We start from the raw sequence: 23,696 nt of genomic DNA, 5'->3' as shown, positions 1-23,696 counted from the left end.
TTACTGAAAGAGGGTGAAACTAACCACGTCCAGTCATTGTTGACTTTGTTCAGTGGTGTGAGGAGTCTTATCTCCAGCTGAACATATCTAAAACAAAAGATATGGTGATTGATTTTAGGAAACAACAAAATGGGGACGTAGTCACTTTAATTAAAGGTCAGAAAATAGAGCAAGTACAATCATATAAATATCTTGGGACCATAACCAATGAAAAACTGAACTTTGATCAAAATTGAAAATCAGTTTGTAAAAAGGGTCACCAGCACCTTTATTGCCTTAGGACACTTGCTCATTTCCACACTGACCAAAAAATTTTAACTTTGTTTTATCGTTCTTTTATTGAGTCTGTTTTATCCTTTTGTTTGGTGGCATGGTTTGGTCAGACCTCTGTCACAGAGAAAAACTCTCTAAATCAGATAGTGAGATGGTCCAGTCGTCTGATAGGTGAGCCACAGTCTTGTTTAGCCTCCCTGTACTCTGAGCAGGTACAGAGGATGGCTTTATCAATCCTTAAAAATGGTTCCCATCGTCTAAGGGGTGAATTTCAGCTTCTTCCCTCAGAACGGAGGTTTCTATTTCCCGAGATGCAGGACAAAGCGTTATAAAAATAGCTTTGTCCCCGTTGCTGTCACTGAATTAAATAAGAACTGTTTTTGATTCGAAATATTAAAATGACTATATATGTGCCACAGTGAGGTTTATATCTTTACTAGGTATGTGTGTTTTAAAAGGATGCCAAATGCTGTCATTTGTTAAGCCGCCCTCGCCGTACCTCGGTGGGTCCATCAGGTCCTCCAGAAGCGTGAGCAGTTTGGTGAGTTTCACCATTTGGTCCAGGAGCTGCGCCTGGATGACGGCCGCTTTCAGCGGTACCACCGTCTTTCCCTCGCCCAGTTTGAGGACCTGCTGTCCCGCATTGGTTCAAGCATCGCCCGCTTAGACACCAACTACAGGCGCTCAATCCCTGTCGCCTATCCATCTGCCTGCGGTTAGTAAAAGTGTTTAATACGGTAGTCCTTTATTGATGCCTGTGCTAATGTATGCTAAACTATCGTTTATACACTGCAAACATGGATGTGCTATGCTAACAGTGAATGCTGTCGGTGTTTACTGATAGCAAACTGTGGTATGGAGACGACTGTTTATAATATTTCTAGTGATACTCAGAAGCTCTCATCAAGACCTGATTTAATTCGATTTATGCTGTTATCAGTGTTTGCATTGATAGCATGGCTGTGGTGTCGTATCAGTGTATGCTCTCGGTGTTTGCTGATATCAAACTGTGGTATGAGGACCACTGTGGGTTAATCTTTGTAGTGATACTCACTCCTTTTTATTTAGACCTGGTTTAATTCTGGTATAGTTGAATATTTGTATATAATCCCTGCAGCTGTCAGACTCTATAACAGGGGTCACCAGCCTTTCTTAAAACTGAGAGTCAGATAAAACTGTGAACAGTTTGGTTCATCTTTAGTTATATGGTTCTATCCAGCATATTCTATCTTGATATGCTGTCTTATCACAGGTTAATTTTTCAAAAATATTAGCAATGATTTATGCAAGGAAAAGGCTACGTACAACTCTTTATTTCTATTAATGTCTTACTTCATTGCTACCTGATTGACATGTTTAGGAATTATGAGTGATTGGCTCACTGTAGTGGTAAAAGTTGCTACCAATCAAATTATGATATGTTAAAGTTAAAACAAAACACAACTGACTGTTTTATATTATATCTAATATATATTATGTAATTATCCTTATAATTACAAAATGTTTTATGTAAGATTTATGTTTTGTAATTTAAATCTGACATCACAAAAGTATTTTGGAGGTTGAATAATGTATTTTGTAACTGCAGTACACATAATACTAATTTTGAACAATTTTGTCCAGGTTCCTTGCCACCAGGGACTCCTTCAGGACCATCGCGTTCAGTTACAGAGTCGGTGTGTCCACGGTGAGCCAGATCATCCCCCAGGTAGCGACGGCCATCTGGGACTGTCTAGTGGATGACTTCATGGCTGTGCCTTCACCTGGAGACTCAAAGAGAAAGTATATACAGTGGTCCCTCATTTATTGCAGTAGGGTTTCTCAGAATAACTAGCCCCTCGCCACACACTTTATACACTTTATTCACTTTATTCATTTATTTTTTTTACACACACACATGAAGATTAGTCACAGTTCTCACAAGTTGATTCTCACAGTGCAAACCTTTGTAGATTTCAAAACGTAAAAGTATCATTATGCTGTTTTTTCTTCGTCTGCCTGCCACTTTTGTGCGCCTTTTTCCCTCCAGGAGTGATGATGTCATGATCACTCCATAAACCAATGAGATTATCACATGACATTTTTGAACGGGGATATTTCTTTTTAACTGTTTTCAATTTAACATAATATTTAAGTGTTTCTTAGTTTTAGACTAGTTGGTTAGTCTATTTCAATGTTTAAAACCATATCCCAGGGTTTTTACTTCACCATTTATGGAGTTTTAACAAGCAAATAAAAGACAGAGCTTAATTCTGTAAAGATTAGATGAAAAATACTCAAAGGATAAATTCAATTGGTTTATTATTTTGTTACATAAGTTGAAAAAAGTAAAGAAAAAATTAAAACAAGTAAATGAAGGGGGGGGGAGAAAACCCCAACAATCCCCTCTGAGCAAGCACTAGGCGACAGTGGGGAGGAAAAACTGCCTTTTAACGGACAGAAGCCTCCAGCAGAACCAGGCTCAGGAGGGGGCAGTCAACTGCTGGGACTGGTTGGGGGGTGAGGGTGAAAAAAAGATTAAGAAGGTAGGGAATATGTGTTAGGAGAGAAAGGGAGAGGGAGGACAGGAGAGGTGAAAATTAAGATGGATCACAGGTGGAGGAGGACGAGGCTAAATCATCTGAATAACCAGCAGAAGCCTCTTTTCTTCGTTTCCAGGTATTTTTCCATGAGCGCTTTTTTCTCCAGGATAAGGGTTCTCAACTGATCGTTTGTTTCTGCATTTTGCTTCTCGAGTTGCTCGCATCTTTGCTCCATTTCTTTTAATCCTGCTTGTTCTTTTCTAGGCTTTTCTTTCGGGTCTTTGTACAGGGAGTGCAGAATTATTAGGCAAGTTGTATTTTTGAGGAATAATTTTATTATTGAACAACAACCATGTTCTCAATGAACCCAAAAAACTCATTAATATCAAAGCTGAATGTTCTTGGAAGTAGTTTTTAGTTTGTTTTTAGTTTTAGCTATTTTAGGGGGATATCTGTGTGTGCAGGTGACTATTACTGTGCATAATTATTAGGCAACTTAACAAAAAACAAATATATACCCATTTCAATTATTTATTTTTACCAGTGAAACCAATATAACATCTCCACATTCACAAATATACATTTCTGACATTCAAAAACAAAACAAAAACAAATCAGCGACCAATATAGCCACCTTTCTTTGCAAGGACACTCAAAAGCCTGCCATCCATGGATTCTGTCAGTGTTTTGATCTGTTCACCATCAACATTGCGTGCAGCAGCAACCACAGCCTCCCAGACACTGTTCAGAGAGGTGTACTGTTTTCCTTCCTGTAAATCTCACATTTGATGATGGACCACAGGTTCTCAATGGGGTTCAGATCAGGTGAACAAGGAGGCCATGTCATTAGTTTTTCTTCTTTTATACCCTTTCTTGCCAGCCACGCTGTGGAGTACTTGGACGCGTGTGATGGAGCATTGTCCTGCATGAAAATCATGTTTTTCTTGAAGGATGCAGACTTCTTCCTGTACCACTGCTTGAAGAAGGTGTCTTCCAGAAACTGGCAGTAGGACTGGGAGTTGAGCTTGACTCCATCCTCAACCCGAAAAGGCCCCACAAGCTCATCTTTGATGATACCAGCCCAAACCAGTACTCCACCTCCACCTTGCTCGGCGTCTGAGTTGGACTGGAGCTCTCTGCCCTTTACCAATCCAGCCACGGGCCCATCCATCTGGCCCATCAAGACTCACTCTCATTTCATCAGTCCATAAAACCTTAGAAAAACCAGTCTTGAGATATTTCTTGGCCCAGTCTTGACGTTTCAGCTTGTGTGTCTTGTTCAGTGGTGGTCGTCTTTCAGCCTTTCTTACCTTGGCCATGTCTCTGAGTATTGCACACCTTGTGCTTTTGGGCACTCCAGTGATGTTGCAGCTCTGAAATATGGCCAAACTGGTGGCAAGTGGCATCTTGGCAGCTGCACGCTTGACTTTTCTCAGTTCATGGGCAGTTATTTTGCGCCTTGGTTTTTCCACACGCTTCTTGCGACCCTGTTGACTATTTTGATTGAAACGCTTGATTGTTCGATAATCACGCTTCAGAAGCTTTGCAATTTTGAGACTGCTGCATCCCTCTGCAAGATATCTCACTATTTTTGACTTTTCTGAGCCTGTCAAGTCCTTCTTTTGACCCATTTTGCCAAAGGAAAGGACGTTGCCTAATAATTATGCACACCTGATATAAGGTGTTGATGTCATTAGACCACACCCCTTCTCATTACAGAGATGCACATCACCTAATATGCTTAATTGGTAGTAGGCTTTCGAGCCTATACAGCCTGGAGTAAGACAACATGCATGAAGAGGATGAAGTGGACAAAATACTCATTTGCCTAATAATTCTGCACTCCCTGTATATGATAGGGCAACACCCCCACTTGCTCTTAACACTGTACATTACACATTTACATGATATACATATTTACATGATATTCACATATCAACATTTATGTTCCAAACAAAATATGCGTAAATTTATCTATTTCCACTTTACTTACAGACTTAGTCATGATGTCTGCTACCATGTCTTCTGTTGCACAATATTTAACTTGTACTTCCTTCTCAGTTATAGCAGACCTAATAAAATGATACTTGACGTCGATGTGTTTACATCTTTGACGGTTTATAGGATTTTTGGACAATGCAATTGCACCTTGATTGTCTGCAAGAATGGTAACTGGTGAATATTGCCTTTTAATGTCCATGCCATTAAGTAGCTGTGAGAGGTATAAGCTTTCTTGTACTGTGGCGGCCATCGCCATGTACTCTGCCTCGCACGTTGACAAAGCTACTGTAGCTTGCTTCCTGGTTTTCCAGCAGATCACTGGCCCATTTTTGGATAGTACAAAACAATAACCCGTTGTACTTCTCCTGTCACTCAAATCTGTGGCCCAATCTGCATCGCTGTATGCTATAAGATTTAGGTTTCCTTCTGTCCTTTTATAGCACAGCTCTTTGTTTAGTGTCCCCTTAAGGTAACGTAATACATGTTTTGCTGCTGTTCAATGATGCTCTTTTGGCTCAGATAGGGATTGTGACAGTTTGCTCACTATCCAACTCAAATCTGGTCTTGTACATGTCATTAGGTAAATCAAACTGCCCACTAATTCTCTATATTTTCCTGAATCAGCTGATTCACCATGTGCATCAAAGTCATTTTTGAGTTCACAAGGAGTAGAACGTGGCTTACAGTCAGACATTTTGAACCTTTCCAGGATTTTTGTGACGTACCGTGTCTGGTTTAGTCTTATCTCATGGTTCTCTTGTATACAGTCAATACCCAGAAATGTTTGAGCTCACCAAGATCCTTCATTTTAAATTTCTCCTTCAACATTTGTTTCACGTTTCTGATAGCGTCTTCACTGTTGGCAGCTATGATTACATCATCAACCCAGATGATAAGAATCACTGTCTCACTCGCTGTCTGTCTGGAATATACACAATGGTCTACAGGATTTTGTTTGTAACCTTTTTCACATAAATGGTCATGTAACATCTTATTCCAGTTCCTGCCAGATTGTTTCAAACCATATAGTGATTTGTTTAGTTTGCAGACCAGTTTTTCACCTGTGTCTGATTTTACTTCAAAACCTTCTGGTTGCTCCATATACACCTCAAAATCGATTGGGGCGTGCAAATAAGCAGTCTTCACGTCCATTTGATGGAGTTTAAAGTTGTACCGTACTGCTAATTGCATCAGAGTACGCACTGATGTCATATCTGCAGTCGGCGAAAAGGTTTCTTTGTAATCAATGCCTTGAACTTGGCTATAGCCTTTAGCAACATATCTTGCTTTAAATGTTTTAGTCCGATTCGGGTTCTCTTTTATCACATACACCCATCTCCCTCCCACTGCATTTTTACCTTCTGGCAGCGTGGTTAGAGTAAACGTATTATTGTCTTTCAAGGATCTCATTTCATCTTCCATAGCATCTGACCAACACTTAGAGTTCGATGACTGCATAGCTTCTTCAAATGTCTTTGGTATGTTATACATCACCCTGTAACAGTAATCTACAGTCAGCGATGTTTGGTCGTCTTCTGCAGTTTGGACATAGTCTTTCAGGTAATCTGGCCTTCTCCTGTTTCGTTTAGGATATCGTTCAGACTCTGTTCTGTCACTCTGTTTGTCTGAGTTTTGTGTGTCATTTATGACATTGTCCTGAATGTCACTTTCAGGTTCCAGGATCATACTTTCATTTGATCTCTGGTCATTCCCTGTTTTGTCCATTCTAGCGGGGTACTTCAAGATGTCCCCTGGAGTCAAATCATCATCTCCATCGTCATCATCCTGAGTGGTCTGGGTTTGGTGCTCAACTACACCTTTAGTGAGGAACTTAACCAACCTATGTTTAAGAACTCGTCCTGTTTTAGGGTAGTAGACTAGATATGACGGACTGTTTTTATCGTAACCCACAAAAACTCCTTCGTCACATCTCGCATCTAACTTCTTTTTGTTGTGTCCGTAACCGTAGCAAACTGATCCAAAAATCCCCATCCTCGACATGTCTGGCTTCTTTCCTGTCAGCATGTAATAAGGGGTTTGCTTTGTGCGTCTGTTGTAACACCTATTACGAATTACTGCGGCAGTCATAACAGCATAAGTCCATAATCTCTTTGGCAGGTTACTTTCGATCAACATACACCGTGCCATTTCAAAAAGTGTTCGCCATTGTCTCTCAGCAGTCCCATTCTGATGAGGTGAATACGGCGCTGATGTCTCATGCTTTATCGTGTTTTTATTTAACAATGTCTGAAACTCTTTAGATGTAAATTCAGTTCCATTGTCTGACCTGATTCTCTTTACTTGCCCATAAGGGGCGACGTCTGCCAAGAATCTTTCAGTTGCTTTTACGGTGTCACTTTTAGCCTTTAAAAAGTACACAAACATTGTGCCTGAGTAATCATCAGTAAATGCTAACGTTTACCTGAACCCGTCTTTAGCTTCTGGTTCTATCGGTCCAGCTAAGTCAGTGTGCACTAGCTCTAATGCTTCTTCTGCTCTTTCGTCAGGCTCTCTATTCCTGGTTTGGATAAATTTCCCTTTTATACACACTTCACAATCTTGGTAATGTTTAGCTTTACCTTTTTATTTTCATACCCTCGGTAATGTTCTCTAGTTTAACCAAGTCTTCATAGTTACAGTGGCCGAGGATTTTGTGCCAAGTTTCTACATCATGACAGCCATTGCATTCGTCGTTGTCAACATAATGATCAGATGTAACACTGTTCAAATAGTATAGGCGTTCATATTCACTTATCTTAAACCTTGTCCCGTTCTTATGGATAAGCTGGTTGCAGCCCTTCTTGAAGGTTACTGAGGCTCCTTTAGCCGTCGCCGCCTGGACCAAGAAGATATCTTGCAGGTAAGAGGGAATGTAAAGGGCTCCCTCCAGTGTCGCCTTCACCTTTCGTCCCTCGCTGTCTTGTAGATAGACCTCCACATCTCCCCTCTTCAGTGCGACCCCACTCATCCTCGTCCCGTCAGCTAACTCCATGAAGTGTCTTCCAGGTGCGAATGTCTCATCAAAACTTTTGAATCTCTGAATGTCCGTAATAATGTGAGAAGTGGCCCCTGTATCAACCATTAGGCCTCTCTGTTTCAGCCCTTGATTTCCACAGTCTTTAGCTTTGAACGCGAAACTATGATCTTCTGCATCGGTTACGTGTTTAGCAGTAATCTTCTTTCGTCGGCGACAGTCGCTGTCCTTATGCGTTGAGCTTTTGCAGTAACCGCACCACTGCTTCTCTTTTTGTTCTTTCCTTTCGGCCTTTGTGTAACACTCACGTGCTATATGACCCTTTTTTTTCACAGTTGTAACATATGATTTCTGCATTGTCTCTCTCTTTCTTCCAGTTATTTGCCTTCATCACATTGTCTTCAGAACATGTGGCCTTTTCGGTGCTCTCGTAGCTTCTTAATTTAGCTTTGAATTCACTAAATGTCATTGCTTTGTCACTGTGGGTTACATGTATGGCAAACGGCTTGAAAGATTCAGGCAACCCTTTTAACACCATTGCAATAAGCAGTCCATCACTTAATGTCTCTTCTGCATTCCTCAGAGCTGTAATGGCAGTCTCAGCCCTTATCATATAGTCTGTGACGCTCTCGCTGGGCGTTTTCTGTAGCGACGTTAGCTCCGTATACAGGCTAATCACACGTTGTTTCCCCTTACCGGCGTAGTGCTCTCTCAGAATTCCCAACGCTTTCCGTCCGTCATCCCTGGCATCTCTCATCACGAGTGAAAGACTTCTATCATCCAATACTTGGATTAGCTCTGCATAAGCTACTTCATTCTTTTCATCCAAGGCTACGTTCACACTGCAGGTCTTAATGCTCAATTCCGATTTTTTTGATCAAATCCGATTTTTTTGTCTGCTCGTTCACACTACAAATAAAATGCGACAGCAAACGCGCTCTAGTGTGAACGCTCAAAGCGGCCCGCATGCGCAAAAGAAGACGTCATACACAACGCGCTCTGTTTAGACCCAGAACAAACTATATTGTTTGACTGATGGCCTTAATATAAAGACTTCGGACTTCATGTTTCCCGATTTTTGCTTTAAGTTATTTTGTTATTTACATAATAATGTAGATAACCTAATAATTATCCTTATTGCTGTTTTAGAGGAGCGGTGCTTCAAAGGATAGTTGCAGATTTCTGTCAGAATCTGCAGGTTATGCAGTACAAATAAAATGTTAACTTTTCTCCAACGTTGTCTTCCCAGCAGTTTCACCGGATGGCCAGGAAGCGTTCGCGATGTCTTCTCTGGCGCTGATAATTGGCGTCTGTCTTGTATCAGTGACGTAAAAGACGGATTTAATGCGGCTTGACCGTTCACACAGCAGTCGCTTTCTGAGACATCGGATCGGATTCAGTATGTGGTACTGATCGGATTCAGTACCACATACGAAAGTGACCCAGATCGGATTTGAAAATATCGGATTTGTGCCGTTCACACTGTCACACCATGATCGGATATGGGTCGCATAGGGTCAAAAAAATCTGATTTGATGCGCTTTCGCCTGCAGTGTGAACGTAGCCCAAGTCCTTGTCTTCTTCCTCCGACTCGCCGGGCTCGTCCAAAATGGCGGCCTTTAGCCCAAGTAGCCGCATGTATCCCAGGAACTTTGTTTCCCACAATTCGTAGTTTCTCTCATCTCCGTCGAAGCACAGACTGTTCCACCGGCTTCCCACATCCCTTCTGGGCCCATAACCTGTTGGATGTTCCATTTTCTAGGGCAGAAATACCGTGGTAACTCGCACATCTCATGGAGGAATAAACCACATACACCTTGTTAGAGTTTTACATCAGAGGCACACGCCTTCCTCTGCGCCAACATTTATTGAACACACACTTCCGTATTTATACCTTTCAGATTAAGAGCACATACATATATGATAGGGCAACACTGAAGTTGGATATCTGGTATATAATGATGTGCTATGTGATTGCTAGCGACACAGCTATGTTAGCATAACATTAGCATAGTGAAGCTGGAGGATGAACGCCAACTTTTTTTCCACTCATTAAAAGTTAACGTGAGGGATTCTGGTGGTCAGGGACAAATGCAATCGCATAGCAAGATGCTATACACGGGCCAAACTTCAGTCAGGAGAACAACTGATTATTACTCATCCACAATACGAGGTTAGTTATTAATATACTGCAATAACATGGGAATAGAACAGTTGCGAGAGAATTCAACATTAATGAATCAATGTTACGGAAATGGAGGAAGCGTAGTTTTTGGCTTTCCCCATATTTCAAAAGTGCTTCATCTCTTTGCTATGACTGTCGCCCGCCATAATTTGCAGATGATAATGGTTTTAGCTGCTGCCATGCTTTCACCAAAACAGGCGCAGCTTGATGACATCATCAACATGTGCTAACTACTTTAATGCACAGTGATCATTTTTTGGATGTGTAAACATCCATAACAGTAAAATTGTTAATAAATAAACAAACAAACAAACAAACAGAACTAACCCGCATGCCTGCTTTCATAAGTCTTTTGTACTTTATGTTTGATTTTAATAAAAATCGGCACAAAGGTAAAGCAGTCAAAGGGCACTTGCATCATTATATACACTTATACATATAATACATATAATAGCAGCAATGCCCAAAGTACAGTTGTGACCTGTAGTGGGTAATATTTAATAATATAAATATTTTCGTTTTTATTTTTTAAATCGAGTCCGTACTCCCGTTCTCGCTAGTCTTAATTTAAATGGTTACTGCGAAACTACACAGACAAGCTGTTAGTGTTTCTGGGCTAAATAAAGCAACCTACTGGAGTAATTACATAATTCAGCTTTAGTTTTTGGGTTTGTTTGTTTTTTATTTGTAAACAAAATCGGGTTGGAACACCAGTAACGCATTGTCTACACGGCGTGCGATTTGCACCACCGACCGTCGGGGCGCTATTCACAGAATATATTACCGGTTTCGTGTTGGTTTACGCGTCTTCTCTCTTCCTTCCGGTGCCCCGCTTGCCCCACTCCCTCCCGGTGCTAGACCGTCGGGCTTGGCAGTGGGAGCGTAATGGCGGTCCACCGGGGACCCTCTACGAAATGGCTCTTCACCCGGGAGCAGCTCGAAAATACGCCGTCTCGACGCTGTGGAATAGAAGCAGACAAAGAGCTCGCTTACCGACAGCAGGCTGCCAACTTAATCCAAGAAATTGGCCAGAGACTCAACGTGTATCCTTTCTGAAACGCTGAGTCTTGCCGGACGGCAGGCGGGCTGTCTGTAGTTAGCATTAGCATAGAGTGCGGCTCGAAATGAAATGCTTGTTATATTTTATCCTGTGATTGTGTAAACAGGTGTCCAATGGTTCGGTGTTGTATACATAGGCCTCTCTGATAAGATGAGCCATTTTAACTCCTCTCACAGGACGTTTGTGACCCGCCGGAGGTGATGAGGCCCGCTAGCTAGCTTAGCCATTGTTTGGCTCGTCAGTCTGTTGTTTCTATTGTTAGCTTTTGTCTACTAAAAGCAGAGATACTGATATTAGTCGTATGTGTGTTGTAAACATTTTGCCACTCTATACACGATTCCAGCGTGTAATTATGAGTGTGTTGACAGGGTTTTAACCCGCGGCCTCACGTTTTGCGATCTCCAAGGCCTTAACTCAGTACTAAGCTTTCTAATCTAATGGCGTTGTTTATTTGCCTGTGAACCATCCATGTGATTTCCTTAACCGTTCACTCAGCTCTCAATTAATTATCAACACTGCTATAGTTTATATGCACAGGTTTTATATGATCCACTCCTTCACCAAATTCAATAGAAATGTAAGTATCGCTGCGTTGTTCGCTGATATCACGATCACCTTTGCCGCAGACTAGCAAAACTGTGTTTTTCCTTTCCTCCCTTGTATAGATAATTTCCCAGACTACGTTGTTCCTGGCAGCTAAAGTTGAGGAGCAGCCCAGGAAGCTGGAGCACGTCATTAAAATAGCCCATGCCTGGATTAACCCACAAGATCCTCCCCTGGACACTAAAAGCAACGTGAGTAAACTGTGACTGCTCTGGAGCTTATGTTTTTCCATACTTTGTAAGTTAATGTTTCACAGACCTTACAGTGTGGTTTTTAGAGGTTACATATGGATTGTACTGATGCTGCGACTAGTAGAAACGTGAAGCCGAGGTTTTTGGTCTATTTGTTTTTCTTTTCGATATGTGTCCTGCTGATCTATTTTATTTCAGATCTCTTATTTAGCTCTGGAAAACTTTAACACATGTTGATCACTAGTTCTGAGGTTTTACGATCCCTCGGTTTATGCCAGTATATAATCTTCTAAACCAACTTTGTGCCATGAGCTGAAAGGAAACAGTCTTAAAGGTTGAGCACCTTTTTCCATGGTCTGATTATCCTATCATTACCTTGTGAGATTGGAAATAACAATACCACTACTAGGAGTGAGCCTGGGTCATTTGGGGGTTATGTGACCGTTAAGGTAGTGCTAGCTATCCTTTATAATGCATACTACGTGGCCCCAAGCACAAAAAACGGTGCTGTTCCTAGAGAAAGGAGAGGCGGAGACATACCTGGAAGTTATCTCACTCCCAGTGTGAAGTGAATGTTTGCTGGAAAGCCTTGCTCACATATGGTTGGTGACTAATTCCAAAGCGTAGGATGACATCAGCTAAATAGACAAAATGGCTCTTAACATTTGTCTTTTGGACCTTTCACCCTTTTTAAATGTATAAAAAAAACTTGCCCGTCCTTCTTCTCTTCATCGGGTTCTAACCATGTTTATACTAGAGCAGGGGTGGGCGAACTTTTTGATTCGTGGGCCACATTGAGTTCTAACATTTGACAAAGGGGCCGGAACAGGAGCAGATAGATGGCATGCTTTGAAAACATCACCTCATTGGGGGGGGAAAATACACATCTTGGGATATGGAGAAAACATGTGCTTTAATTTCCAATGAAAATGAAGAAGAACATTACAATAAAATCTCTGACCTCGAAATGAGTCTTTAAACACTGAAAATCAAATAAATGAACATTTTATTTTAAAGCACTGAAAGTTCTGTTATCCTTCAGGATATCACATCACTCTCCTCCTGACTCTTTTTTTTTTTTTTTCCAAAAACGGTAGGAGATGCAGATGTACTTGTCCTGTTCCTTTTATTCAATTTGTTTCCCCGGTGCCAAAAGTCAACAACGACCAGTGCAAGAACGAAACAGTTGCAGCAAGTCAGTCTGTGAAGCGTTATATTTGATCTGCGCACACTGTTCATTTTAACAACGTGCGTATCACGGAGACACACATTTTAATGGGAGCAGTGTTGTTGGTCTCCTTTTTTAGGCAGCGCATCAAAGTCTGGAGTTAGTTTTGTTGTGGCGATTCTCAGGATGGATCTGAGGTGTAGGTCTGTTAACTTGGATCTGTGGCTGGCTTTGTTGATGTTCATGACGCTGAATGTCTGTTCACACACGAAGGTAGAGCCGAACAAAGCCAACATCATCTGCGCTTTTCGTCTTAGATTTGGAAACGCGGCATCATTGAGTGAAGCATAGAAGTCATTTAGTTTCAGAGAGCTGAACTTCTCTTTTAAGGCAGGGTTGGACTGAAGGTCGATGAGTTCGAGCTGAAGCTCCTCTGGAGCTGTTTCAGGGTCTTGTGACAGAGGAAAGGCCAGTGATTGTCAATTTTATCGAAATCCAAAAACCGACGGCAGAATTCTCCGTGCAGTGCATCCAGTGACTCACTGTATTTCTTTACTTTTGCTCCGGCCTCTTTCAGCGTGCCTAGTGTAGGAAAATGAGTGAATGACGTGTTCAAAATCTGCCTGGAGAATAAAGCCAGCTTGGATTTGAAGGCTTTCACGTTTGTGTGCATGTCATGCACAAAGTGCTCCTTCCCCTGCAGTTTCACGTTGAGCTCATTCAAGTGTGAAAATACGTCCGTAGCAAACGCAAAGTCACACATCCAGCTCTTGTTGCTCAGCTCAGGAAATTCCTCAGTCTTCCCCTGCCGCTCCAAAAACACGCCAATCTCCTCTTTGAGCTCCCACACTCGTTGAAACACTTTGCCCAAACTCAACCAGCGGACACGGGAGTGATAAAGCAGGTCCTGGTGATCCGCATCAGTTTCCTCCAAGAATGCAATGAACTGACGGTGCTGAAGTCCCCGTGCGCGTATGAAGTTGACAAGTTTCACCTCAGGATTCACAACATGATTCAGCTGTAACACCGATTTACATAGAGATTCCTGGTGGAGGATGCAGTGGAGAAAAATGACATCCTGGTCAGGGTTTTCATCTTTCACTTTATTCTGGATTCTCCTCAGCAGGCCAACGTTTTTTCCCGTTAAATTCAGAGATCCATCTGTGGTGACGTTAACAAGCTTACTCCGAGGAAGCTTCATCACATCAGAATTGCATTAACAAGGTTAATTTATTAATTTTTTTTCAAGTTTGGCGGGCCGGATCAAAACGTTTGATGGGCCGTAGTTTGCCCATGCCTGTACTAGAGTCTTTCATTGGTTTGGCACAACTGTTCCCCACAACCACATTTATATAAAAGAGGGCAGATGCATAACCATTATTTTTCTTTGCATGTGAAGGCCCACTCCTGTGTGTCAGAAGTGCCAGATGTCGACATGGCTGAGTAGATCGGGATAATAATAATTTAATGTGAAAATGAGCTGGAAAGGCCTTGATTAACAAAGTGATTACTTTGAGCTCTGCTGTCTGGTGAAAAGCAGGCGACACTCATGAGATGTGTACTGGAGTCTGTGTGGATCGCACCATTTATTAGGTTTGACCTCTGACTGGAGGCAGCGATGGCAGGCAGCAAACTGCAGCTTTTTGTCTGTAAAGTAATCGCAGCTGCAGTTTGATGTCTAGAATAAACGTATCTGTTGTCACAGCTGACTCTGAAGTCAGAGACTGATGTGAGTTAATTACTGAATTTGCTTAATTTAATCAAATGCTTTTCACAGAAGTAGCCTCTGTTACAGTTCGCTGAGTGTCATCATAGATAATGTTGAGTATCAGAGACTGTTAAACGTGAGTTGCATGCTGAATTTTCTTAATTTAATCAAAAGTCTTTCAGTCTTAGTTTGTTGTACAAGAAAGGACAAAGATAATTTGGTTACATCCAAATTTTTTCATGTTTTGCAGCATGGCTGTTTCTTTTCTTTTTCCTCTGTCATAAGCCATATTGGCTTTTTTGAGGTTTTAAACTTCCATTTACTTAAAAGAAAATGTAATTGTTAATGATGATTGGGTGGGCTTAATTCAGTCTTGACTGTTAGCACAAGGTGACCGCCACAAGTATACAGAAAAAATTCCACCCATCCAAAACGGAGACGGACACACATCAACCTTTTCAGTTTTTGTATAAACGTGTCTGTGTATGTCAGCGTGTGTGTCCACCAAATTAAACCAATTATATCCAGTAGAGTTCACAAAGAAATGATACTTGGTTATAATTTATACTAAAATTCCTACTGAATTACGAAACTTCTTTACAACAGCATCGATACCAACAGTGCTGTCTTTTGCCTCAGCCTTCGACACACAACTTCACACAGCTCCTCCTCTCACTAACAGCTGAAGTAGTTAACCTTCATAACACTGAAGAAGAGTTCAGGAGGAATTTCAGAGGTCAGGAAAGTTTCCATTTCAACAGCATTAAAGTATTAAACAGTTTTCATAAATGTTAACCTGGAAGGCGCACACGTTAGCATTAGCCATTTACCTTTTAGCAGTTATCTGATAGCCACATTAGCCATCTGTTAGCATTAAAGTAACAGCTGGTAGACTGCAGGTCATGCTGGAGTACTGAGCCGTGGCAGAGTAGATTACAAACACTGACGGGTCGCTGGCTTTATGAACTAGCAGGCGATCCGTAGCTGAACTGAGTAGAGTTCAGCGTGTGGAGAACTAATCCGAGCAAATAATGAGTGAAATCCAGAGCAGAGCAGGAATCAGATGGGTTTCAGGTCTGATGAGCAGAACTGGGGATGTAAACAGCTGCAGCAGAAATGAATTCTGCTCCATTGCTCCTGTTGTTGCAGCATGGTGTCAACACCTTTCCATGGGATTGAAAATGGTATCGAGTTTGAAATTCGAGTTTTGTGACATCCCTAATGTATAATGCTAACAGGCTTGCTCCATTAACATTCCTGTCCACTGATTGTATTTTTGTTTTGTGTGTGCGCTTATAAAAATGGATTTGTTTGTGGTTGTCGAGGGTCGTTTTTAATTCTTCACGGCTTGATCTGTTTCAGGCATTCCAGCAGCAGGCACAAGAGCTTGTAGCACTGGAAACAATCGTGCTACAAACTCTGGGTGAGTACAGGCTGCGCTGCACAGACTGCACACACTTTCTGCTGTCCTTGGTTTTCCTGGTTTCTACAATAGACCAGTGTAACACCAAGAGGGGGGTTACACACAGAAGAAAATGACTAAAGTACCACACATGCATGCTGACACTTTTTCACATATTCTGATGCAGCGTTTTTCCTCCCGTTCTGTTGAGCAAATGTAAAAAAAAACCCAAAACATTATCTCACTGATGTTCTGCTTCTGTATTTGCACCTCTGCCTGACAATCTTCCTTCCTGGTTGCAGGTTTTGAAATAACAGTTGATCATCCGCACACAGATGTTGTGCGATGTTCCCAGCTAGTGCGAGGTATTACCTTTTTCCTCACCTGTTACTTTTCAAGAACTACTGCTGTGTGTTATCAGCTTTGCTCTAAAACCAGTTTTTTCTCTTGTTTTACAGCAAGCAAGGATTTGGCACAGACTTCCTATTATATGGCTACCAACAGGTTGTTATCCTGTTCCCATTATTGCACTGTAATGGCACACTATAGCTTCCTGCACTGCAGGGTACCCCTTCCTGTGTCCAACGCCCTGTTTGCACTTGGATCCTGGGAACCCCCAATGGGGAAGTACCGACCAGGCTGCTGTGTGCGGTGTATTGTACAAGGGCTCTGTGTTGGCACATAGGGGTTGAATGCACAATGTGGAGTGTAGTGTTGCTGTTTACCTCTCGAAGTTGTTTGGTACCGAGTGCACATGTCTTTAAAAAAAAAAGTCTCAAACGGTAGCCTGAATATAGATTGCCACTAAAGATTCTTAAACTTTTAGAGTTTCTTGGTAAGTACGGTTACTGTTCTTTTTAAATGTTTCTTTTTGATCTTTTTTTAAATCCAGAGGAGCTAACAATGAAACGCCAAACTATACTGCAAACTGAATGCTTTTGTTCTAGAGGACTCCAGAGGGTCACTACGGAGTACTGTGAGGAATATTAGCTAGCTCAACAAAACCTAAATCCCTTCTTCCTTCAGACTCTGTTCGTGCTCACATAACAAGGGGCACTTCATGCGTTACGTGAATCTTTTTCCACACAAGATATTTGTGAGTCTTGTCTTCTCCATTCAGTCTTAATCAGATGAAGGGTTCGCTTTAAACTGGATTTACCTAAGCATTAAAACTGTCCCATACTCTTAATTTTGGAGACATGGATGTTGTTTTGGTTTGTACATATCAAAGTGAAAATCATGTTGATTGGGGGAGAAAGTATATTACAAAGGGCATTTAAGCTGATTTCAAACTAAACCTCTGAACGTAAGTCTCCTGGTTTTATGTTACCATGGTGATTTAGCCTGGTAAAAAGACAGCCACTGTTGTGACATAGGAAGCTCGACATAGCAAACGTTTAGTTATTCAAGTTTTTTTGTTTTACAGATGAATAATAGACACATCTTTTACTTACTTTCTCCTAAAGTTTTAGACTAAGGCTAATAGAGTTGAAACATATAATAAAGTGCAAATCTATATTGTCTGTGGGCTTCAAATGCAACAATAGGCCTCTATTTTTTTAAGCACACACTCTGTATATAAAAGATGGACATTGCTACTGTGACATAACCCATTTCTTTGCAACCCCATATTTAAACGCTTCTGTTAGTTGGGCCTGTGTGTTCTGCTTGGAAGAATATAGACGTCATTGTTCATTTAGCTTCCAGTGATTCAAAGACATTTGATGAATGACTTGTTAAGCTTGTTGGTACTTAGTACTGTTGGTGTGTAGCTAGCTGTGTACACACAGGGGTACATAAACTAGCTTTGACACATTCTTCCAACAAAAACAACGACTTGTAGCTCAGTGTGGACTACTTATTGGCCTGAACTTTTAAGGGAGCGACAGCTGAGGTCACCACGAAAGAGGTGTGAAACATCATCAGGGGAAACGGCATGAAAAGCGCAGACAGTGGGCTTTGCGCTTCTCTGCAGCCGGCTGAAGGACACGTAAGAGCACAAGCAAGAGTGGCCCACAGACTGGTTGTGACATTAAACTGCTGTGACATGATGACTTCAAAGCTGCCCACAGGCTTTGTGGGGCAGTTTGCAGTGTAGTTTGGGTGTTAGGGTGTGGGAGAAATTAACTGTAGAAAACTGAAAGCGTAATCACTTGTCTTGGCTATCAACATCAGTGTTTCTCAGTCTCAGCGTGGCTACATTTGAATCGTCACTAATTTTATACTGTATATAAGCGCTGTGTAAAAATATCAAAACTGAAACTCTTTATTTTTCGTAAGAGATTAAGAAACGCTGTTGTTTTGTAATTTCCATCATTTTTACATTAACACAAAACAAATAATAAAAATCAGTACGTCTATATTTATGTAATCATTTGAGACATTTAGGAACACAATCTAACAGATATAGGTTTTAGACAGGGGAGTCCTGTGAGGTAAGGATATGTGTATGTGATACGAAGATAACTGAATCTGACAGTCACCACTGTTTGTCTGTTAAACAGTAAAATATATAGTAGATCATGCAAGTTGGTGCGCAGATCCGTCAGCTGACAGTCGTCTTTTGCGTTTCTTGTCTCCTGCAGTTTGCACCTCACCACCTTCTGCCTACAGTACAGGCCCACAGTCGTCGCATGTGTCTGCATCCACCTGGCCTGCAAGTGGTCCAAATGGGAGATCCCTGTGTCTACAGATGGCAAACACTGGTGGGAGTATGTGGACCGCACAGTAACGTTACAGCTGCTTAACGGTAAGAGCATATTTTGAGTTGTAGAAATTCACATCCCAGCAAAGTAAAGTCACACAGTTCGTACAAGGAAAGTGTCTTCTCAGCATTTCATAAAGCACAAAAAAGTTACAAACTCTTCTTTCTGATCAAGCATCTTTAAATGTGTTTAAAAAAGCAACATAAACTTCAAACACAATGTGTTCACCTTCCAACAGTGTGGTCTCTCTTCATCCACAGCTGCTGTGTTTTAGACAGATGGTGAATAAGCTGGGTCTCACTTTTAGCCCAGGCTCTCCCAGAGCTTCCAGCAGTAGTATATTACGGCATTGCCAACACTAAATTGGGTGTGACACAAGTGTTTGCTTTGTGTGGGCCACAAAGTTTTAGCACCAGCACATTTCCATGTCTTGTGTATCAGAGGAACTGAGGAATCTGTTTCTGTGCAGACTGTAGATCAGATCACGATAAACACTTTTCTCTTTTTATTGTCAGACTGCTGCACGAGTACGTAACAGTGACCTCACCCACAAAGACTAACACAAATCGGGCTTTGCTTTTCAGTAATTTATTTGTCCTGATTTTACAGCACAGAGGTCATCTGATAAAAATCCCCAAACACACATTAAAATGTTGGCTGTGCTGCGATTTCTGCTTTGTTAACATATAAAATCGCCCCTCAACCAAAGGTCCATTCTGAGCCAGGAAAACCCTGCATATGTACTACTTTCTAGTATGAGGTTTGACTTTATTTCACAGGGAACACTGAGGCTTTATGGAGCTGCAGCTCTATCTGGTGGCAGATGGCTGCATAACATTTAGGACACAACACCAGCACTGGGTATCAATTAAAATGTTTAATTATTAACATTTAGATTAAATGACAAGTACATCTGGTACCCAGGATTGAGAATAGTGACTGTTTTTGTCTAGTAGTCGCACACACCTGTAATTCACCTTTAATCTGAAAATGTGTTGCCCTAGTTCTTCATAGTCTGAAGGCTCCGACTTTAAATTTTAGCAACGTTACCTGTTTCCTTCCTTATCCCTCGTCTAGAACAGAGTTGACACTGGACCATCGTCTTACTCGTACTTTAAACGTTTCTTCTAAACAGCGAGCTCTGATCTGAATGGCCACGTTACTGCTGTCCTTAGAATAGTTCATCTGCTTATTCGGTGCATCTAGTGTCGTATGTTCAAACTGCAGTTATACAGTCTTTCACTGCAAATGGTGACACTGGTCGTCTTCCTTCTCTGGGTCCTGGAGTCCATCTGCAAGAGCTCTGTAGAGCCAGCTGATGGTTTTGTTTTGATAATTATAGCGAGTCCCGCTCAGTGGATTTGTCCACCTTGTGTGTTACAATTGAGCCCTTGTTAGAGAGCTGGTAGAGCTGAGGCTGCCTTGTTTGTTTTCAGAGCTCACCCATGAGTTTCTTCAAATCCTGGAGAAGACACCCAGCAAGCTGAAGAGGATACGAAACTGGAGGGTAGGTGAAAAACATCAGACAGCCCAGAACATAGGGCACAGCTGGTACTGTGGAGATTTGTATTGTTCGTATGTCATGCTGAGTTTGCCTTTTCTGTCTGCAGGCGATTCAAGCTGCTAAGAAGCCAAAGACAGATGGTTCAACTGGGGACACTGCCTTCCAGGGAACATCCTTAGAAAGCCTTCCTGGTGTCACCAACTCCTTTTTCCCCTCAGCATCAGACTCTACAGATATGCCCAACCTAAATACCATCACAACCCCGTTCGCCTCATACCAGCCACTAAACGACCAATCAAAGGCTTGCGGGTACGACCAGTTCTCCCAGCCCGCCCACTCAGACTTCACCCTGGTGAAGCCCAAACACAAAGCTGCAGGCGGGACTAGCAGCGAGCTCGCTGTGAACACCGCCGCTTTTTCGCGGCCACAGAAAGTCTTGACTCTGGAAAAGTACAGAGAGAAACACGCGGCCGAGCTGGCCTTGCAGAACGGCGTTAAGGAGGAGCCAAGCACAGATGTCTACACTCCTCCGCCGTTGTCCTCTCACCACCACAAGAAACGTTCTCAGCCGCAGCAGGCCAGCCAGCCGGGTGACAGGAAAGAAAAGCCCAGCTCTAAAAAACCTCGCCTCGCAGCCTCATACGCAGAAAACGGCTCGGCCACTAGCGAGGAGCTCAAAATGCGGATCAAAGTTTCATCGGAGCGCCACGGCAGCTCGGAGCAGGGTGGGGCTCTGCCAGGCAAAGACAAACACAGAGAGCACAGCAGCCACCGCCACTCGAAACACAGCCACTCGCACTCGTACTCCCTCAGTGCAAACAACAGAGGGGCAATAGACAACTCTTCCTTATCTGCCCGTACTCCCGGCAACCACTGCATCGAGGGCAGCTCCTCTGGCTCGTCTCGTAAGAGACCCCACCCTGATGCCGGCAGCCACAATCACCACCATCACCACCACCACCACCACCACCACTCGTCTAAGAGCAGCAGGACCTCCAAAGGAAGCCTGAGCTCGTCTCACTACTCAGACAGCAACCAGAGGATGATGGAGCACCACGGCCATGACGGAACCAACGGCATGCTGACATCTAACGGGCAGCACACTGACTACAAAGACACTTTTGACATGCTGGACTCTTTACTAAGTGCCCAAGGGATGAACTTGTAACCCAGAGAGTCCCCAGTGTTGTCTACAATAAGGTATTACCATGTTTATTAAAATTTTAAAAATGATTTTATTTGTCTTAAGTTATCTGAATTCTGCATCACCCTCAGTCGTGTCTACACACTGATCATTGATGATTCTTGTCAAACTGTCAAATGTCATAGAGCTGTGTACTACTAGCTTGCAGCGCACACTCAAAAATTGGATGTTTTTGAAATGCGGCTGAAAAAAGAGGTTTTTAAATGTTCTCTTAACTTGAGCTGACATCTATTTTTAACACGGATGTTTTTAGTCACAAAAGGGAAGACGCAACGCAACCATTGTGACAGTTTACAGTTCATGTTTTTTTGTTTGTTTGTTTTTTCTTCCGTTTTTGTATGTTAAGACATTTTGTTTCACTAAAAATCTCAGGTCTTGAATTTTTGATAAAAGAACGAATCTTCCTCTGTTTGGGTTTATTACCTGTATCTGTGGAGATGTATCACCTCGTCGGTTTGCTGACGAAAACAAAAGCAAAACTTTGGCGTCTCTCTTAGGAAACACGGTCTGCATATATTTAAAAGAGCGCATCAACAGTTCCGAACAAATAAAAATGTGAGGGGAACTCCATTTGCCTATCGGGCCGTGCCTGAAGTTTTGTGCAGATTCACTATAGAGCTAAAATGAAGTTTACTTTACATCTGCTGTGAAAGTGCATTTAAGATATAGCGGCTGAAAGCGCAAAAAAAAAAAGGCCGTGTGATTGTACCTTGTCAATTACTATTCAGTATGATAAATGTTATTAACTACAAGAAAATACAGATCTCTAAAATAAGATTGTGTATATAGGACTGTAGTTCAGAATTAAACTGTTATTGGTTTATTGCATCAGTCCAGACCTCCTTCCATTCAATGTATCATGAGATCTAAAGCAGACTCTGTATTGATGAACATATCCTTGATTTGTGTATTGGGAGCCCAAATAAAGGTGTAAAAGATAACATGCTGAATTATGGAAGTGTTTGACATTTTGTTTGTTACAATGTTGTTACGATGGGACTAAATTTTGTTACTGTGGGACAGTGAGTTTGTGACCACTCCAAAATGGCATAGCTGCGACAAACCAGTGGCCCAAACTGGAGTACCAGTTCTGAGCAAAAGTTTAAGTATGACCAACTTGAAAATTTTAAGCATGCCAAAGAATACGAGTACACCCTTTTGAGCTATCTGTGTGATGTACTGCACTCCCCAGCCTACATTTATATAGCAGACGCCTCCAAAGAGCCGTGCTCTGCGGGGGAGGCAAGCGGCTACAAGTCTAAGTACGGAAAACTGCTATGTTAGAGTTTGCCACAATGCATTTTCATCAAAACTGATTTGTAGCATGAAAACGGCATACTCTTGCACTCTGAAACACTGGAATAAGCTACGCACATGTTGGAACACAGACTGCAGAGTGCGCTCTGCATGAAAGAGATTCAGCCTCTGATACAAATCGAAATGTAGATCCTACAAGCGGCCTGCACCCACCAACCTCACATCAGTGCAGGAACACTAAACCAAAGCTGCATCCTAACAGTCCAAAAATGCAAAGGAAGCTAAGCTACACGACCTCGAGTCTGCACTCTTTTAAGGTAACCGCTAATCGCAGTCACTAGTTTCAATCATTTCAAATGTGTCGTCTGCACACCCATAATGTGAATGTCCCAGTCCACCGCACACAGAAGGAGCTCTATTGGTTTGAGTACAATGAACTCACTGACATGTTGAAGAAATGTCTTTGAGATGATGTGAGCTCTGTGACATGGCACGTTTTCCTGCTGGAAGCAGCCATCACAAGATGTGTACACTGTAGTTTTAAAGGGATGGACATAAACAATACTCAGGTTAGGCTGTGGTGTTTAAACAATGTTCAGTTGGTAGCAAGAAGCCATAGTGTGCCAAGAAAATGTCCCCCACACCATTACACCATCAGCCTGACCCATTGATACAAGGCAGGATGACTCCATGCATCGATAATGTTATTGTCCAATGTTGGTGAGTCTGCAAATTCAGTTTGCTGTTCTTAGCTGACAGTAGTGGCACCCACTGTGGTCTTCTGCTGCTGTAAGCCCATCTGCTTAAAGATCTGATGTGTTCTGCACTCAGAGATGCTCTTCTTGACTGTTGCCTTCCTATCAGCTTGAAGCAGAACTGCCCCTTACTGGGTATTTTTCTCTTTTTGTGATGATCCACTGTAAATCTTAGAGATGGTTG

At 42.1% G+C, this 23,696-nt stretch overlaps 1 protein-coding gene across 2 annotated transcripts; it reads left to right on the top strand.

The window, feature by feature from the left end:
• The first annotated feature begins 770 nt into the window (after nt 1–770).
• ccnt2b (cyclin T2b) lies at nt 771–22,450 on the top strand. 2 transcript variants are annotated; one of them, XM_082525062.1, is made up of 11 exons: nt 771–988; nt 1,897–2,055; nt 10,814–10,998; nt 11,511–11,592; nt 11,681–11,809; nt 16,048–16,108; nt 16,390–16,452; nt 16,546–16,591; nt 18,673–18,836; nt 20,229–20,299; nt 20,403–22,450. In XM_082525062.1, exons 3-11 carry the CDS (start codon nt 10,841–10,843, stop codon nt 21,462–21,464), a joined length of 1,836 nt encoding a protein of 611 aa, XP_082381188.1. In that variant the 5' UTR covers nt 771–988; nt 1,897–2,055; nt 10,814–10,840; the 3' UTR covers nt 21,465–22,450. The 2 variants fall into 2 exon arrangements, with proteins under 2 accessions (XP_082381188.1, XP_082381189.1); XM_082525063.1 differs by lacking the exons at nt 771–988; nt 1,897–2,055 and having other exon boundaries at nt 10,675–10,998.
• The last annotated feature ends 1,246 nt before the right edge of the window (nt 22,451–23,696 follow it).

Source organism: Aulonocara stuartgranti (assembly GCF_965226115.1).
Source record: "Aulonocara stuartgranti genome assembly, chromosome: 23".
NCBI lineage: Eukaryota > Metazoa > Chordata > Actinopteri > Cichliformes > Cichlidae > Aulonocara > Aulonocara stuartgranti.
The sequence above is the reverse complement of the archived record's forward strand: the minus strand, read 5'-3'. Positions and strand labels throughout refer to the sequence as shown.